This window comes from Protopterus annectens, chromosome 5.part0 (assembly GCF_019279795.1).
Source record: "Protopterus annectens isolate FY-2018-M chromosome 5.part0, PAN1.0, whole genome shotgun sequence".
NCBI classification, from domain to species: Eukaryota; Metazoa; Chordata; order Ceratodontiformes; family Protopteridae; genus Protopterus; species Protopterus annectens.
In genome coordinates this window covers 1,408,698,257-1,408,717,717 of record NC_056735.1, presented here as the reverse complement: position 1 = coordinate 1,408,717,717, position 19,461 = coordinate 1,408,698,257, and the positions used below count along the sequence as shown (strand labels likewise).

Below are 19,461 nucleotides of genomic sequence, written 5' to 3'. Positions count from 1 at the left end.
TGAAGACTTCCGAGTGTGTCTTTTCTCCCTCTACATTACTGGAAGCCATTTCCTGCACTAAAGCTGACACTTGAACTGCAGTCTTATTTCCAGAGCAAACGTTTTCTTCTTTGCTGGTTGATTTCCTCTTACTCTCCAAATGTCTTCGTTGCTGACATCTAGGCAGTGAAATTATTAGCCAGTAACTGATATTTACCCAAATTGATAACTTAATACCCTTTTCGACTATTCTTTCAGTTTTCACAGAGAGCTCTAATCAAAATGGCTGCATACTAAACAGGTGGAAGTCCCTACATCCAGACACCCTATGGAAGGGCACATGGCAGAAAAGATGCACAGACTTGATAATGACCTTACCAAGGGACATCAGCATCAAAATGATTCCCAAGTCACAAGATGAAACAGGCAAATCAATTCAATCACCATGCTGAGACACCTCCCCCCCACCAAAAAAATAAATAAATAAAAAATCATATCACAGCTCTAGATATCACCAGGGTGGCACTACTGGACTGAGTCGAAATGTTTTTGTGGTAATCTCATGATGGCACAAGGTCCTAGTGCTGCCTTTTTTTTGTTTGTTTTTTTTTTTAAAGATAAGGTTCTGGAAGTCAGGCCAGACAGGACATGTTTTTGTAGACTAATTAGCATCTGTGACTCACAATGCAGCAAAGGTAATTATAGGTTGCAGAGAAAGTATAAATTATAACAAAAGAGGAATGCTGTAAGCTTAATGGCACAAGGTCAAATGGAGCAAACAATGACATTTTTGAATATATAAAATCAATAAATATTTACAGACCTGTTACATATGGTTCTAGTGCCTTTGGTACTAAACTCCTTGCAACCTTAAGGTTTTCTGGGGAACAGTTTCCTGACTCCAGGCCACAAGCCATTCCCATTCGTTTTAGAACTTCAATGTCATCATGAATTTCAAATGTGTTATCAAAATTGAAAAGATATTCAAATCTGCAAATTACAAACAAAGGCCTTCAGTAATAGTGAAACAGTTAAGACAGTACAACAACAATGTTATAAACAAGCAATGGGAAGTCATTACTTATGATAATGCAATTTAGGAACAAGTAAAAACTCAAAATTGAAAACCAAGCACTTGCCTAAACAGCAGATCTGGTCAAGCATATCCATCCATGTAAACAGCAGGAGTAACGCTGTTAAACAGCTCCCAAGCTAACAGCTCCTACCCCCTTACCCATAATGCTCTTTGTAAGGGCATTCATTTCTAGATCTCACAAAGAAACTAACACAGATATGCCGTTGCACCTTTTATTAGACCAGCATATGCTCTGCAGTTAATCAAGCTAGCATTAGCCCTTTGTTGGAAGTTTTAAAAAAACATTTGAAAAATGCCAGTGTGGAAATGGCATTTTTCAAACAGCTTTTTTCAGCCAATTAGAAATAAATTCCATAATAAAATAAACTATGACATGGAAATAAGTTATGGGCTCACCATAACCTTCCACGTTTGTTGTCCATAAGCTTGATTTCATTCTTGCTGGCTGGGTTTGGAATAAAGCATCGGTTCCGACTTGGCCTATTACTAAAACTCGAGAGCTTCCACTTGCTCGAGGCTATACCCTATCCCATCATGCTTAGGGAAGATTACCCAAATCTTGTTTGCAAATTACTAACATTTTGAAATCGTATACAAAATCACAGTGGTAACAGTTATTAGCCTATGTCTCATGAGACAAGAAGGGAAGCAAAGAACACAATTCACAACCAATAAATTCCACTCGATCCTCCAGGTGCGAAGGTTGGCAAGAGGGGTGGGACGCAAGAATGAAGGCGAGATTAAGGACAACAAACATGGAACGTTATGGTGAGTACATAACTTCTTAATTTATGTTGTCCCACCTCATCTTCATTCTTGCTGGTTGGGACAGCATCCCTAGCACCTTCTTTCTTGGGTGGCTCAAGGGAATAAACTCTTCAGAACAGCGGAACCAAAGGAAGCCCTGTTCTGGGAGGCCACATCTACTTTGTAATTTGTGATAAAGGTATGAGGTTTGACCCATGTGGCTGCAGCACAGATTGAGTCCGTAGGTAATCTGGCCTGACATGTGGCTGAAGTTGACATAGCCCTTGAATGGCCTCTAATCTTTCCTGGCAGGTACTTATGCTGAGAATTACATGTGTAGGTAATAGTGTCAGTAAGCCATTTTGACAAGGTAACTTTTGATATTGGTGCACCTTTTCTGTTATCTGAGAAAGGGACAAATACCTGGTCAGACTTTCTAAATTCCTTTGTTCTACGCAAGTAGAAGCATAACTGCCTGTGGAACTGCCTGTGGACATCCAAATGGTGTAGTTTATATTCTGCCTTGTTGAGGGAGAGTGAACAGTCTTCAGAGAATTACCTGCGTGGATTGAAGCCACCAACATAGATCTTTCTTGCAGGAGTCTGTAATGAAGATCTTGTGGGACATGGGTAACTCCTGCATGAACCACTGAACGAAGAGTAGCCACTGTAGGACTCTCATATGTAGATGTGCCAGAGGTACTAATGTTATAGCAGCTGCCATAGTGTCTAAGACCTGTAGAAAAAACTTAGCCTGTACTTTCTTTTTCAAGAGCAATATGGACACTTGATGGCGCAGTGTCTATACCCTGTCGTAACACAGTTTTGCTACCATGTCTTTTGTTTAAGTCTGATTTTATGAATGTAATATACTGTGATGGCAACATGGCAGATTTTTTGAAATTTATGGTAATGTCCACTTCCGAGCATAGATGAATGGTGGTCTCTCTTGCTATGGTTATTTGGTGGTGGTCAGGAGCCAGTCATCTAAGTATGGAAACACCCAGAATCCAAGACACCTCAAGTGAGCTGTGACTACTGCCATGCATTTGGTAACACACTGAGGGCTGTAGTGAGACCAAAAGGCAGAGCTCGGTATTGGTAGTGACTGGCTCCCAGCCGAAAGCGTAGGTATCTCTTGGATCACCTGTCCATTTTTATATGGTAGTATACATCCTGAAGATCAATTGAGCACATCTAATTGTCTTGTTCCAGAAAAGTGAGTATAAACTGCAGCGTCACCATCCGGAACTTTGATTTTTTTATGGACTTGTTCAGCCTGCTGAGATCCAAGAGGGGTCTCCAGTCCTTGTTTTCTTTGGAACTAAAAAGAACCTTGAGTCAAGTTTCCGATTTGGTCTGTGAGGACTTCTTGGATGACTCTCTTTTTAGCAACCTTTGTATCTCAAGGGTTGCTTGACCCCTTTGACAGGGTGGAATGTCTGGGACTGATTTTGTTTGTGGGGGGTGGGTGGGGTGGAGAAGGGTATGTTGCATCTCCTGGATATTACTGACTGTACCCATTTGTCTTGAGTGATGTTTAGCCAAGCTTTTGAGTACACTTATAGTCTTGCCCCTGACTGCCTCCAGAGGTGGCCAGGTGGGCCCCCTTTCAGGAGTGCTGGAAGGGTCTGATAGAGAACGCATCTCTGTCGCCCTGATTTTGCAGACCCCCTCTGCCACAAGGTCGGCATCTTCCATTGTTATTTTCTCCTCTGCCCCTGGAGGAAGATTCACCACCTGCGTCTGGCGAAGCTCTTTGGGATTTAAGGAACCACATTTTTCTACCCTTTTGGCCTTTGGGATAAAGCCTGTTAGGGAGGAAAAAACGTACTCCCACAGCAGACAGAGTTTTGCCTTCCTGTTCGCACCTGGTCAGTCTCTCTAATTTTTGGCACGAACAATGATGAGCCGTCAAAGGGGGCTTAATGAAGGAAGACTTAAAGGGCTCTGCAAATTCGCAAAATCACATCCAGGAATGCCTCCTCAGAGCGATTCCTGTGCCAGATGCCCTACTCGCACCATCGGCTGCATAAGAAATGAGCCACATACAGGAGTTGACTACTGAATTTAAGGTAGCAAGCTGGGCGATCATCACCTTGTCTGGAACCCCTCCAGCTGTGGAACCTTGGAGGGTATCGCCTAGCTCCTTTAGATCATCCCTCTGAAGTCTCGTAAAATGGGTCAAATAGTTCAGCGACCCGAGTGTAAAGACCACTGACGAGAAAAAGAAGGAATGTACTTACCATAACATTCCATACGAGTTGTTCATCTCACCTTCATTCTTTACTGATTGGTTCGGAGCCAATCCCTCGGCTCCAATACGGCCAATTGCAAAGCTCGAGGTCTTCAAATAGCTCGAAGTCAAATCCCTATCCCATGATGCACCTGTGAATTACCTCAGATCTTGTTTGCTGCATATACTAATACCATATGTCATTGTTACATTCCTAGAGAAAAGGAAGAGAAGGTTTGAGTAACCAGGATGGGTCCAGCATCTTAGTCATCTATCAGCCCAGGAGGGGGAAGGAAGGAAGGAAGGAGGGATGGATGTAAAAATGAAGGCGAGATGAACAACTCACATGGAACGTTATGGTAAGTACATGACTTCTTTATGTGAAGTTGTTCAATCTCACCGTTCATTCTTTACTGATGGGTGGCGTCCCAAGCACCATCAATCTCGGGTGGCTCATGGGAGTATGCTTCTCAGGACCGTGGATCCAAAGGAGGCCCTGTCCCTGGAGGCCTTGTCAACTTTGTAATGAGTGATAAAGGTATGTGGTTTTGACCAAGTGGCTGCTGGACAAATGTCATCAATGGGAAGTCTGGCAGAAAAAGCAGATGTAGAATCTGCTCTGGTTGAATGAGCTTTAATCTTGTGTTGTAAAGGCATATTGACAGCTGAATAGGCAAAGGTGATACAATCAGAAAACCATTTAGACAGTGTTGTTTAGCAACTGGTCTCCCTTTTCTGGAGACTGAGAATGAAACAAAAAGCTGGTCTGATTTCCTGAAATCTTTTGTTATATCCAAATAATATCTGAGCTGTCTTGTGAACATCAAATTTGTGCAGCATATACTCTAAATTGTTACAATGATTGGGAAAGAAAACTGGCAAATCAATAACTTGGTTGAGATTGGTTTCAGTGCAGACTTTGGGTAAGAATGAGGGATTTGTTCCAAGTGAAACACTGTCAGCATGAAATATCAAATAGGGAGGCTTGATGGATAAAGCCTGAAGCTCTGACACACAGTGGGCAGAGGTGATAGCTACCAGAAAGATGGTCTTCCAAGACAAAAATCTGAGCTCACAAGATAAAGCTGGTTCAAATGGCAGAAGAATTACACGTGAGAGCATAAAATTTAGATTCCATGGAGAATAGGGAGATTTCACAGGTGACCTAATATGAAAAGTCCCATTGAGAAATGCTTTGAATAACTTGTGAGACATGATATTCAAACCTTCAAATCCAAGATGAAAATTAGAGATAGCAGCCAATTGCACCCGAACTGCTGCTGCTGCAGCTCCTTTATGGAAAATCATAGTCAAGAATTCTAATATGGAAGTCATAGGAGCTTGGTAAGGATCAATATTATTTTTAGAGGCCCATATAGAAAATTTCTTCCATTTGCTCAGATATAGCTTTCTGGTAGAAGATTTATGAGAGGACAAAAGGATCTGTTTTTGTTTCACTGTAAAGGTTATGGAACCTGGCTATGTTTGTGAACTGGAGCAGCCAAGCTGTCAGCTTCAGGGACTGCAAAGAAGGATGAAGATCCCCTGACGGATGTGTCAGAAGGTCTGGAACTCGGTCCAGGATCCAAGGATCCTCCACAAGATGAAGTCGAAGGAAGGGGAACCAAATCTGACGAGGCCAGTGAGGGGCTATAAGAATGATGGTCCTTCCCAGGAATTTTGCTTTGTGTAGAATTTTGGGTATGAAGGGATTGGTGGAAATGCACAGAGGAGACCCGGAGGCCAATCGTGTATGAGTGTGTCCCTTGCGGCTTCTCCCGGAGGGGGAATCAGGGACAAAGTAGCTTCTGCATTTCGTATTCATGTGACCGGCAAAAAGGTCACAGCAAGGCTGGCCCCACATGCGGAATATCCTGTCCGTAACTTCTTTCTTGAGGGACCACTCGTGGGGCAACAAGATTGCCCTGCTCAGTTTGTCTGCTATCATGTTGGATCTCCCCGGGATTTGCGTTGCCAACAGAAAGCACTGGGTGGAATCAGCCCACTACCAAACTCAGAGCCCCTCGACAAAGGAGGTAAGACCTGGTTCCGCCTTGTTTGTTCAAATACCAGACTACCGACATGTCTGTCTGAATCGCAATTGTACCCAGAGGGAGAGAGTCCTGAAAATACTGCAAAACACCAAAGCTACTGCTCTCATCTCTAGGACATTGATATGCAGATCATCTTACTTACACCCAAAAACAAAAGAATTATTACCAACTCCTACTGAAATTCACCAAACTCATACAAAGTTTACATAATCTCATAGCCGATGGCGACATCCATCCTAACCCGGGCCCAATGTCACCAACTATCAGTAACCCCATAGATAAAACCCCTATTAACATAAGAAACTCACATAATGCCCCCAAATCATTCCTAGTCGGTCACCTAAATATCAGAAGTATAAACAAACTTCATCACCTGCATGCACTCATAGACATACACTTGCCTGATGTTTTCTGCCTTACAGAAACCTGGCTTAAACCCACTATCCCTGATAAGGAAATCTTACCCCCCCACTACAATATAGTTAGACGACCGTAACATTAAAAAAGGAGGTGGAGTAGCCATCCTATATAAATCCTCTCTAGAACTAACTACATTAAACATCCCCCCGAACTAACGGCAACCAACACCGAAATAACAGTCTCAAGAATTCAACTCAACAAAAACAAAGCTATAAACATAGTTTGTAGTTATATTCCTCCAGGCAACAACATAAACACCTTAGAAAGCACACTCCAATGGTTATCCTCCTCCCACCCCCAAGAAACAGTCATACTAGGAGACTTTAATATCGACTGGAAAACCTGTTCAGCACAGTTCCCAACCACACACATTAACTTACATGGTTTCTCCCAAACCATTACTACCCCTACCAGAATCTGCAAATCCAACAAAAAGGAAAGCGTTATAGATTGGATCTTAATAAATAACTCTCAGTTGTACAAGACAGGAACCCTACCTGAAGATATGAGCGACCACTTCCTAACCTACATAATTCCAAAAAGAGAAGACATACCCCACCAAACCACCTTTATAACTCGCAGAAACACAAAGAACTTTAACCTAAATAATTTCCTAAATGATCTAAGCCTATGTAGATGGGCCAAACTTAAAACACTACCCCTTGACCAAGTAGTCTCAGAATTCAACACCACCTTCCTAGCCATCTTAGACAGGTACTCTCCCGCACGTAGATTTAGAACAAAAAACAGAATAGCACCATGGCTAACCATTAACTACTAAACAAAAACTTGCGTCTAGAAACAGAGCATGGAACTCGTGGAGAGCCACCAAATCCCCACTTGACCACATAATATACAAACAAATAAGAAATGAAACTAAAAAATCTATTATGTTAGATAAGCAAAATTACTATTTCAATTTACAGCAAAAACACCAAACACAGCCTCAAAAATTCTGGTCAGGTCTAAATAAGCAACTCCACCCAGGGAAATCTACAACCCCTACCCCCTTCATCAACCTCACTACTTCCCCCTAAAACAGTAGCAAATACCTTTAACACTTATTTCACTGAAACTGTCAAATCTTTAGCCAATAACCTATCACCCTCCTCTTCTTAAACAACCTCATCTACTCATGTGAACTCCACACCCCTAAAATTCAAGCCTATCCCCACAGACTTTATCAAATCTTTACTTGAAAAACTAAAACCTACTACCCTTGCAACTGACCTACTCCCCACTGAATTCCTACAAAAGGCAGCTAAAGTAATAGCTTATCCTATTTTCCATCCTAATCAACCATACAATTCAAGAATCCTACATCCCCTCCAACTGGAAACTCTCACACATTATTCCACTTCATAAAGGAGGGAACTCCACAGAACTTTCAAACTACAGACCTATCGCTATTCCATCTCCCCTAGCCAAAATAATGGAGAAATGCATACAGAAGCAACTATTAGGCCACCTCACCCACAACTCACTCCTAGCATCATCCCAGCATGGTTTCAGACCAGCCCATAGTACTACCACTGCCCTTCTCTCACACAATCAACCACAATCGTAATCAAAATCTGCTCTCCTCTGCCCTCTTCCTCGATCTGTCTAAAGCATTCGACATGGTAAACCACAGGTTACTCAGACTCTCTCAACTCACTCTCAATAGACAAATCAGTATCTAACTGGTTCCACTCATACCGAAATTGTCGACAAGCTGTCTTGTGGAAAGATAATCTATCCCCCCTTCTACCTGTCGCCCTTGGTGTACCCAAAGGCTCCATTCTAGGTCCACTTCTTTTCTCTACTTTCATCAATGAACTACCCAAAACCATACCACAGGCAACTTCCATACAGTACGCAGACGATTCCACACTAATCTGCACTGCCTCTACTCCAGCAGAATTACAATCCCTAACCCAGTCTACCTTTAACAAAGTAGAAAACTGGCTTAATACTAGTCCACTCCTCCTGAACCCAAATAAAACCAAACTACTACTGTTCACCCCCACCCAAAAGCAAACACCACCAATATTTACAGTCTCTTCAAACAATGGAACCACAATTTCTCCTGAACCAAATACCAAACTACTAGGTATAATCATTGACAACAATCTTAGTTTTAACACCCACATAGACAAAACCATCAAAACAGTAAATAAAAAAATAGGATCCATGTACAGGATTAAGAAATATCTAACCCCAACCACCAGAACCATCATAGCTCGCACACATCTTCTGTCCTCACTTCTCTATGCCTCAACCATCCTCACTAATCTATCTAAATCAAACCTCAACAAGATAACCAGCTGCTATAACAATATAGCTAGATTTGCCACAGGCTCCACATACAGAACCCACCATTGTAACAATCTTCACAAACTAGGTTGGCTAGAACTACCCAATCAAATAAAATACAACCAACTCATAGTTACTCATAAAATTCTATACCAACCAAACAGTATTCCAGTTCTAACTAACATTATCACCCCTTATAATAACCTAACATCCCTCCGCTCATCCAGTAGAATGCTAGTTCAAACTATAAAAACAAACACCGCTGGAGATTCCTTGTTCTCCAACTTTACTGGAAAAAAATGGAACTCCCTTCCTCCAGAAATAACTTCCAATAGCTCATTGCCTCAATTCAAAAAAGCTCTAAAAGCACACCTGCTTACACAATGGCTATGTCCATGTCTAAACCCAGACTAAATAATCATTATCCCAAAAACCTCTCTTAGCGTTCTTTCCTTACCAACTGTAAAAGGGTATCCTTCAGATATACCTCTACTAAATTCCTGACTAATCAATCTCTGCTTCATAAAGATTTTCATGTCTTAACTATGGACATTCAACTAACGTTTTGAATGTGACCCAGTGTTAACTTCCTAAGATCATCTTAACCTCCATTTCTCCCCCTAAATGGCTACAATAATTTTGTAAATAGATCTATTGCTATATCTTTGTTAAATACCTAATTATTTCTCACTAATATCTACATTTTTTATTGATATTGGTACTAAATGCTTTTTGAGAACTTGCAATTATTTTACTGTTACTTTCATGTTAACTACTTAATTAATTGCTACTATATATCAAAATCTCTATTAATATTGCTATTAAATGCTTTGGATAACTTGGAGCTTTTCTCCCCGGGTCTCCGCTGAAAATGGATATGTATCCAGTCGGACTTTCCCGGTTAACAAATGTAAAATAAAATAAAATAAATAAATAAAATAAATGTCTCTCTTGCTCGGTCCATGTGCCTTTGGCAGTCTTTCCCTGAAAATGCCCACCCCCCCCAACCTATCAGGGACGCGTCCGTGGTCACAGTGGCTGCTGGAGGGGGTAGTACAAATGGATGTCCTATCGTGCATGAAGTCAACCACCACTGAAGGTCCTTCTTGCAAGAATTTGTGATTATGGTGTGATTAATGGGTAACTCTTGGTAAGACCATTGAGTGAACACCAGCCACTGAAGAACCCGCATGTGCATCCGAGCTAGTGGTATGGCTAGAATTGCTGCTGCCATCATGCCTAATACTTTCAGAACTTCTGATGCTGGTGCTTTTGTCTTTTGATAACAGGATGCTGACATGGTGATGAATGAGAAGGACTCTTTCTACTGGAAGTCTTAGAGTGGTGGTGGTGGTGGTGTTCAGCTCTGCCCCAATAAAAACAATATGCTGCAATGGTGACAAGGCAGATTTTTCTGAGTTGATCATAATGCCCAGATGATTACAGAGTGAACTCCCTGGCCTGAATGAGATGATGCCTGGTGGTGGCGGTAAGGAGCCAATCGTCTAGGTACAGAAAACCTGGAATCTTAGATGTCTCAGGTGAACCGTGACCACTGCCATGCATTTGGTGAACACTCTGGAGGCTGCAGTGAGACCAAAGGGCAGGGATCGAAACTGGTAGTATTTGGATCAAAGCCGGAAGCGCAGGTGATCCCTGGATGGTCTGGCCATTTTTATGTGGTAGTACGCATCATTGAGATCTATCGAGCACATCCAATTGCCTTTCCCTAAAAAGGGAAGTATAGACTGAAGCGTGACCATCTGAAATTTCTCTTTTTTTACATATTGGTTGAGTTTGCGGAGGTCCAATATAGGTCTCCAGTCCCCCGTCTTCTTGGGAACCAAAAAGAATCTTGAGTAAGTTCTGGATCCTGTCTGGTCTGCTGGGACTGGTTGGATGACTCTTAGTTAGCAACGTTTGGACCTCTATAGTTGCCTGTTTCCTGTAACTGGATGGAACATCTGGGATTTTTCTTACGATTGGGGGGGGGGGGATGGAATGAAATACCCTCTGGAAATGGTACTTTGTATCTAGCTGTCTTTTGATATTTTGAGCCAGGTGTCTGGGTACAAAGACAAGTGACCACCTGACTGCCTACAGGAGCAGGACAGTCCAGCCTCCTCTCAGGAGCGCTGGTAGGGCTTCCCAGAGAAGTGATCTGTCACCCTGATGTTGCAGACCCTCTCTGCCACGAGGGCGGCGTCTGCCATTACCCCCACCTCTGCCCCAGGAAGGGGGATTACCACGTGTGTCCTGAAAGGCTCCTTGGGGTTTTCGGAACCACATTTTTCCTCCCCATTGACCTTTGGGATAGGGTCGGGTAGGGGTGGAAAAACGGACCCAGACAGCAGACAGTCTTTCTGTCCTGTTCACACCTGGTAAGATTTCCTTCACTTTAGGCCCAAAAAGGGACGAGCCATCAAAGGGAGTGTTTACGAAGGATGACTTGAAGGGCTCCGTGAAGGAACACAAGCGCATCCAGGAAGGTCTCCTAAGAGCCATTCCTGTACCCGCTGCCCTACTCGTTCGATCAGCTGCATAGGATGAGACGCATGGATGAGTTGACAATAGAATTTAGGGAAGCAAGCTGGGCAGCAACTTTGTCGAAGGCTCCTGCAGCTACTGTACCCTGAAGAGCATCTCCCAACTCCTTAAGAAGAATCCTTTGTAACATGGTGAAATGGGTTAAGCAGTTTAGAGAACGGAGAGCAAAGGTCGCTGAACTGAACATGTGCTTCCCATATCTATCTATAATCCTGGAGTCTCTGTTAGGAGGATGGATAGACTAGGAAGTCTCAGACATTTCCTTCTTGGTGGCCGCTGCCACCACCATGGCATCAACTGGAACACCTTTAGTTAAATATGTTTTGTCAAGTGGGGCAGAAAAATTTATTAGGCCTCCTAGGGACAGGCTCCACAGTATCCGGAGACTCCCATGCCCTTCGTTAGACCAGCTACATCTGCTCATCGAAGGGCGGAGTCACCCAAGGGGTGGAGGGCTGAGACCTGAAAGCTTTCAGGAGAACTGACTCATCCTCAGTAGGGCTTTTGAACTGCCAGTCACCCATCTGCCTAAGGATCTCAAGTATCTCAGCGAATGACATATCCTCAGAGGGGGACCCTTCTGACTCATCTAAGTCGGTATCTGATGCGAGACACCTGTGGGGAATCGAGGTGCTTTCGCTTACAAAATCTCTTCCTGGGAACCTCATCAGTGGGAGCCTCTGGTGAGGTCTGAGAAGAGCAGGGGTTTCCAGAGGCTCTGGGTCTCTACGCTTAGTGAGGACGTGTGATGCAGAAGCAGACACAGGCACTTTAAGGGAGGAGGAAGGCAGACCCAAGGTAGAGGATACCATAGGAGACATGACTCTCCAAATGGTATCTAAAGCACCCCTGCTCCGATGCGAAGGAGACAATGGATCAGAGGAAACCGTCAACACCCCTGGCACTGGAACAGTGGGCTCTGAGCCCAAAGTAGGAGCCGAACTCATCAGAGCCGAGACCCCGAGAGGCAAGGTCGGAACCAAGTTGATCTGACTGCCCTCCCCGGACCCGACCAGAGTGTGTCAGCTCCTACATTCCTCGATAGGCACCAAGGACGTCAAGAGTACACACAGCCGAAGACACTGGAGCAAGCATCGGCTCAGAGGGTTCCAGTAACATCAGGTCTGCCTCCTCTGGCTCCGAAGGACCAGTATGGCTCGAATGAGGAACAGTAATAGTCAGTGCAATGGTCTTCAGCTCCAAAGCCATTTGGGTCGAAGCCGATAACATTTTAGCTAATGCCGGTGCCGACAACAGCTTCTGTACCACACGATCCAAGTCCAGATCAGACAGACTGATAGATGATCGAGATGACCATGCCGAGGGTGGTACTAACTGAAGACTAGGACTATTTGGCATTTCGGAGACTGGTTACAAGACCAGGGACTGGCTCCGAAAGGAAAAAGACTGTTGGCTCCAAGGGCAGTGGAGCCGAAGTCTATGACTTTTGATTTTTTTTTTTTTAGTCCAAAGTCTTGGAAGACTGAGGATCTACTGGAGCCATACTGGTCACACAAAGCTTCCTGAAATGAAGGCTTCAACAAGCCTCTATAGATCAATTTCCTCTTCCTTTCCTGCAGGACCCTAGAGGAGAAGGAATGACAAATGGCACAATTGTCTTGCAAGTGCAGAGCCCCTAGACAATAAGCACAGTTAACGTGGCCGTCTGTAACTGACATTTTCTGACCACACTTGGGGCACTTTTTGAACCCTGTAACTGACATTTAAAAAAGCAAAGCCTGCCCTGGATTTGGAGAAGAGAGGCAAATGATAATGTTTTGTGAAGGTATGAACAGAGCTCCAAGTAGCAGCCGTCTAGAATGTCTTTGGTTGGAACCCCTGAGAAAAGCTGCGGAAGTAGAGGCAGCCCTGGTGGAATGTGATCTGATCCCCTTGGGCACAGGTTTACCATGGTGCAAGTAGCAGAAACTATTGCAGTGGCTTATCCACTTAGAAATAGCCTGCTTTGATATAGCCTTCCCCCCCCGACCCTGCAGCAAATGCTACCAGTAGTTGCTCAGACTTTCCTAGATATTTGGTCCTGTTCAAGTAGAATCTTAGTTGTCTGTGTACACATCCAATGAATGCAGAATCCCCTGTTTTGCGGATTTGGGTAAAATGTTGGCAGGTGAATGGTCTGGTTAAGAGCCACACAAGGATACCACCTTAGGCATAAAAGAATGCTTGGTCCTGAGGGACACCCTGTCCGGGTAAAATGTAATAAAAAGCTCCACTGCCATGAGAGCCTGTAGTTCTGAAACCCTTCTTGCTGAAGTGACTGCCAAGAGAAAAGCTGTTTTCCAAGACAGAAATTTTATATCCGCAGTAGCTGCTGGTTCAAAAGGAGGCAGGGTGAGTTTTCCCAGCACAAAATTGAGGTCCCATGCAGGAGTTGGTGATCTTCTGGGAGGCCTTAAATTTTTGTCCCCTCTAAGATACTGTTTAAGCAGAGGATGAGAAAAGAGGGGAGGGCTCTGTGTTGTAATGAGCCAAGATGGCAGAGGCATGGATTTTTATTGAAGAAAAAGATAGGCCCTTGTGAAGCATCTCAGTCAAATATTGTAAAATCTGAGGAATATTTGGCTTTGCTGTGTCTGTTCCTTGGGCTTGGTTCCAAGCACAGAATCTCTTCCATTCATCAGCATAAGATTTTCTAGTAATAGGCCTTCTGGCTTCCAAAATGACATTCATCACAGATTTACTGAGAGGTGTTGTCTGAATAATTAATTGATCAGCCATGCTGCAAGATTCAGAGTTTGGAGCTGAGTGTGCAGAACTGGATTGTTCTGCTGAGACAGTAGATGAGGTATTTGAGGCAAGTACCATGGAGGAAGTTGAGACATATTCCTTAGAAGTGGGTACCAGTGCTGGCGAGGCCAGTCTGGAGCAACAAGGATCATTTTTGGTTTTTCCTGTCTGACTTTTAATAAGACCGTGGAGAGCAGAGGCAGGAAAGGCATAGACTGATAGGGTTTTCCAGATGAAGGCCACGGCATCCACTTTCCATGCTTTTTTGTGCTGATTTCTTCTGCAGAATTTGTCCAACTGATAATTTTGGGGAGAGGCAAATAGATCTAGGTCTGGGCTCCCCCATTTCTGTGTTAACATGCTGAACATTTGTGGATCCAGTTTCCATTTGTGCGGGTCCATAAGATTTCTGCTTAGGTCGTCTGCTAGAGTATTTTGTTTTCCTGGCAGGAATTGAGCTTGAAGATGTATTTGGTAAATCAAGGCTGTGTTCCACAAAGCCATGGCTAGTCTGCAAAGGGGGTAGGAGTGTGTACCCCCCTGCTTGTTTATGTACCACATAACTGTGGTGTTGTCAGTCTATCAGTAGTTGTCCTGGATGAAGTAAATCCTTGAAGGCTGTCAGAGCATTCTGAACAGCTAGCATCTCTTTTTGGCTGATATGCAGATGCATTTGGCTTGGGCTCCATTTGCCATGAATGCATCTCCCCTCCAGGTGGGCCCCCCTAGCATAGTCTGATGAGTCTGTAGTTAAGGTTTGGGTGGCAGGGGGTAGAGTGAATGACAGTCCCTTGTTTTGGTGACATGTCTCTGCCCACCAAAGAAACTCCTGTTAGAGGCAGGGAATGAGAGGAATCACTGTTTCCAGACTGTGACAATGTTGACTCCATAAACTTTTTAGGTACCATTGAAGTTTTCTCATATGCAGTCTCGCATATGGAATTAGTAGAATGCAGGATGCCATGAACCCCAAAGCCTGCAGAATTTGTCTTGAAGAAAGCTGGGTTTTTGTTGCCATTTGTTTGGAGTACATTGTCAGTTGCCTTTGTCTGGTAAGGTAAGCCATATGGGCAGTTGTATTCAAGCTTGCACCTAGGAATGTAATTACTTGAGAGGGTACCAGTTGTGATTTCTTTTTATTTATGGTGTACCCTAGGCATGCTAGAAGCCTTTTTACAAATGCCAGATGTTGAAGAAGAGTGTCCTTGTCCTCTGCTTGAATGAGACAGTCCAGATAAGGATAAATTTGAAAGCTTCTTTGTCTGCAGAATGCAATTACTGGTGCCAGGCACTTTGTAAAGATCCTGGGCGCAGTAGATAAGCCAAAGGGCAGTGCAGAGAATTAGTAATGCAAAAAAACCTGCTTTGAAGCGGAGGTATCTTCTGCATGATTCCCTTATCGGGATATGCAGGTATGCCTCTTTTAAATCTAGAGTTACTAACCAAGCATTCCTGCCTAGCATAGGCAGTAGCTGTTGTAAAGTCAGCATTTTGAATTTTGGAATGTCCAGGAACATGTTCAAAATCAATAAGTCCAGTATTGGACACCATGAATTGTCTTTTCTGGGTACCAGGAAAAGTCTTGAATAAAAATCTTGTCCTTTTTCCTTTTCTGGTATCGGTTGAATAGCCCCCATATCCATGAGGGACATGACTTGTTTCTGGGCCTCTGCCCACTGGTTTTGTGGCAGATCTGGCCATCCGTTTGGAAATGGCAAAGTATGGAAATGAAATCTGTACCCCTGGGATACTGTTTAATACCCACTTGTCCTGGGTAATTAACTGCCAAGTTTGAGCATGAAGTGCTAGTTTCCCCAAGAGGGCTGCCAAAAGGTAAGTGCTTGGTGATGGTAGAGGAAAGTCACTGAGACTGCTTACTGTAGGGTTGTGCTTCGTTTCCTCCAGTTTTGGAGGTGGAGGCACTCCATTGCTTTGACCTGTAAGAACCCTGTTATTGGTATCTGGAGCCTTTTGAGCGCCTGGATTTGCCTTGAGTGGCTCTGTTGGAGACAGGAAAGGACCAATTTTTAGTGGGCCAGTGTCTACTGAAAGTACAGTTTTGTACCTACCATAAATGTAGATGTCCGATAGGTATGCATCTGCAGTCATAACATATGGGTTGTCCTGCCTCAGGCAGCCCTTCGGTCGGCCGGATTCCAAAGTCTGGGTCTGGCCTCGGCTGATGTCGCACTTTCCCCGACGTCAGAGCTTCTGGGGTATAAAGGCATCAGCCGACGCCATTTTCCTCAGTGTTTCTTGCCCCAGATGCCAGGTGCCCTCTAGGAAGGCTAAATTTGGATAAATGTTGAAAATTCCAAACAGTAGCAAACAATATATATATATATATCAAACAAATACACCATAATAGATTCCCCCAGCTAGCTGAAGAAGGGGTAAGCACCCTAGGAGTACCACAGAAGGGAAGGAGGGGGGCAATCCTGACTGCAGATGCATACCTATCGGACATCTACATTTATGGTAGGTACAAAACTGTACTATGTCCTTCAAGGATGCATCTGCAGTCATAACATATGGGTAGAATACCATAGCCAAACTGGGGGAGGAGGTACTAAGATAAGGATGGTGTAATTAAGATCCCCTGTAAAACTGCAGTTGCAAAACCTGCTCGGGATCTGGAGTATAAAGGTAGATTGTAATGCTTGGCAAATGTATGCACGGAGCTCCAAGTAGCAGCTTCTAAAATGTCCTTGGTAGCCACCCCTCGTAGGAAAGCTGTAGTGGTGGCTGTGGCTCTTGTGGAGTGAGGCCTGATATTTTCAGGAGCTGTCTTTCCATGAAAAGAGTAGCAAAAACTAATGCAATTTCCTATCCATTTTGAAATTGTCTGTTTGGAAATTGCTTTTCCTTGCACTCCAGTTGCATATGCTACATAAATTTGGTCAGTTTTTCTGCTGGTTTTAGTTCTGTCCAGATAGTAGCGTAGTTGTCTGTGTACATCCAAGGTGTGCAAAAGTTTTTCCCCCCTGTTCTGTGGGTTAGGGAAGAACGTAGGCAAATGGATAGCTTGGTTCAAGGATACCCTGGATACCACCTTTGGCATGAAAGTAGGATTGGTTCTCAGAGACACTCTATCCTGGTGAAAAATAAGGAAATGCTGCACTGCCATTAATGCCTGTAACTCAGATCCTCTTCTTGCTGAAGTGATTGCCAGAAGGAAAGCAGTTTTCCAAGATAAGAACTGCACGTCTGCTGATGCTGCTGGTTCAAAAGGGGGTAATGTTAATTTTTCCAGCACAAAATTGAGATCCCATGTAGGCAGAGTGGGTCTCCATGGAGGTTTTACATTTTTGATCCCTCTTAAAAATTGTCTGAGGAGAGGGTGAGAGAAGATAGGTGGATCCATGTTGTACTCTGCTGAAATTGCTGAAGCATGAATCTTAATGGAGGAATAGGACAGGCCATTGTGGAACAGTTCTGCTAAATATTCTAGGATGTGTGCTAGGTTTCCCAGTGTGGTATTTGTACCCTTTGATGCGCTCCAAATGAGGAATCTCTTCCATTTAGCTGAGTATGTCTTCCTTGTGGAGGGTCTGCGAGCCTCCAAGATAATGTCCTTGACCCTCTGAGATAAAACAGTTTTGTTTTGTTTTAAGCAATTTTCCAGGCAGTTAGCTGCAGTGTTTTCAAGTTTGGATGCAGGGTCTTGAAGTTGTTCTGCGTTAGAAGAAGAGGCCATAGGAGAAGAGGCCATGAGTTCGCCAAGACATGCTTCTCAGTAGCGGTACCAGTGCTGCCTTGGCCAGTCTGGAGCTATTAGTATCACCTTTGGCTGTTCCTCCCTGATCTTCAGTAGAACTTTGTACATCAATGGGAGAGGTGGAAAAGCATACACTGTTAGGGCATTCCAGCTGAAAGAGAGAGTCCACCCTCCAGGCTTGTGGGTGGTATACTCTTGAGCAGAATTTCTTCAGTTGGTGGTTGAGTGGGGAGGCGAACAGGTCTATCTCTGGCATTCCCCATTTGCTTGTTATGATTTTGAAGTTGTCTGGATGCAGCATCCATTCGTGAGCATCCGTGGTAGTTCTGCTTAGGCTGTCTGCTAGTGAATTCTCTTTTCCGGGTACGAATTTGGCCTGCAGCTGAATGTTGAGATTCAGGCCTAGGTTCCACAGATCCATTGCCATCCGGCATAGAGGGTAGGAATGCGTGCCTCCCTGTTTGTTTATGTACCACATGACTGTGGTGTTGTCTGTCCTTATCAGCAGATGTCCTTGCTGGAGGAATGATTTGAATGTCTCGATTGCATGTTTCACTGCCAGCATCTCCTTTAGGTTTATGTGCAAGTTCAGCTGGCCCTGAGACCATAGGCCTTGGATACACTTGTCCTCCATGTGTGCTCCCCATCCTAGGTCTGAGGCGTCCGTGGTGATGGTCTGCCTTGGTTGTGGTTTGTTGAAATGCAACCCTCTGTTTGACTGGCAGGCCTGAGCCCACCACAGGAATTCCTTTTTCAGGCATGGAATGATTAGTATCATGGTTTCTAGACTGCGCCTGTGTTGAGACCATACATTCCTTAGGTACCATTGTAATTTTCTCATACGTAGCCTGGCATGCGGGATCAAGATTATGCAGGATGCCATGTAACCCAGGGCCTGCAGGACTTTCCTTGCAGTGAGCTGAGTTTGTCTTGTCAAAGCCATGAAGTAGACTGGTAGTTGCTTTTGGTTTTCTTCTGTGAGAAAAGCCATCTGAGTCATTGTGTCCAGATCCGCACCCAAAAATGTTATCCTTTGGGATGGCACTAGTCTTGACTTCTGGATGTTGACTGTGTATCCCAAGGCCTGTAACAGGTGCATGACATAGGCCAAATCCTTTATTAGTTTTGTTGTCCGCTTGTATTAGGCAGTCGTCCAGGTATGGATAGATTAGAATTCCATGAAGCCTGCAATGTGCAATTACTGATGTCAGGCATTTCGTGAATACTCTGGGCGCAGTAGATAAGCCAAAGGGCAATGCTGAGAATTGATAATGCTCTGATCCAGCAAGAAATCTGAGGTGTCTTCTGCAATCTGGTCGTATAGGGACGTGCAGGTATGCCTCCTTGAGACCTAGAGTCACCAGCCAAGACTCCTTGCCCAACATGGGTCAGCATCTTGAATTTTGGCACAATGAGATATGTGTTTAGTGCGGACAAGTCGAGAATAGGCCTCCATTGGTTTTCTTTTCTTGGTACAAGGAATAGTCTGGAATAAAATCCTTGGCCTTGTTCCACAGATGGTACCCTTTCTATAGCTTTCATCTGAAGTAAATTGTGGATTTGTCTTAAAGCCTCTGGCTTCTGGTTTGGTGGAAGGTTTGGCATTCCGCTCCTTCTTGGA

General features: G+C 44.0%; 1 protein-coding gene across 1 annotated transcript in view; it reads right to left on the bottom strand.

Moving 5' to 3' along the window:
• The window catches only part of TFDP1 (transcription factor Dp-1), a 1,398,147-nt gene that overhangs the window by 245,649 nt on the left and 1,133,037 nt on the right, over positions 1-19,461 (bottom strand). The window contains exon 10 of the mRNA XM_044072010.1: positions 803-969. Within this exon, the coding sequence (XP_043927945.1) occupies positions 803-969 (167 nt within the window). The remainder of the gene's footprint in view (positions 1-802; positions 970-19,461) is intronic.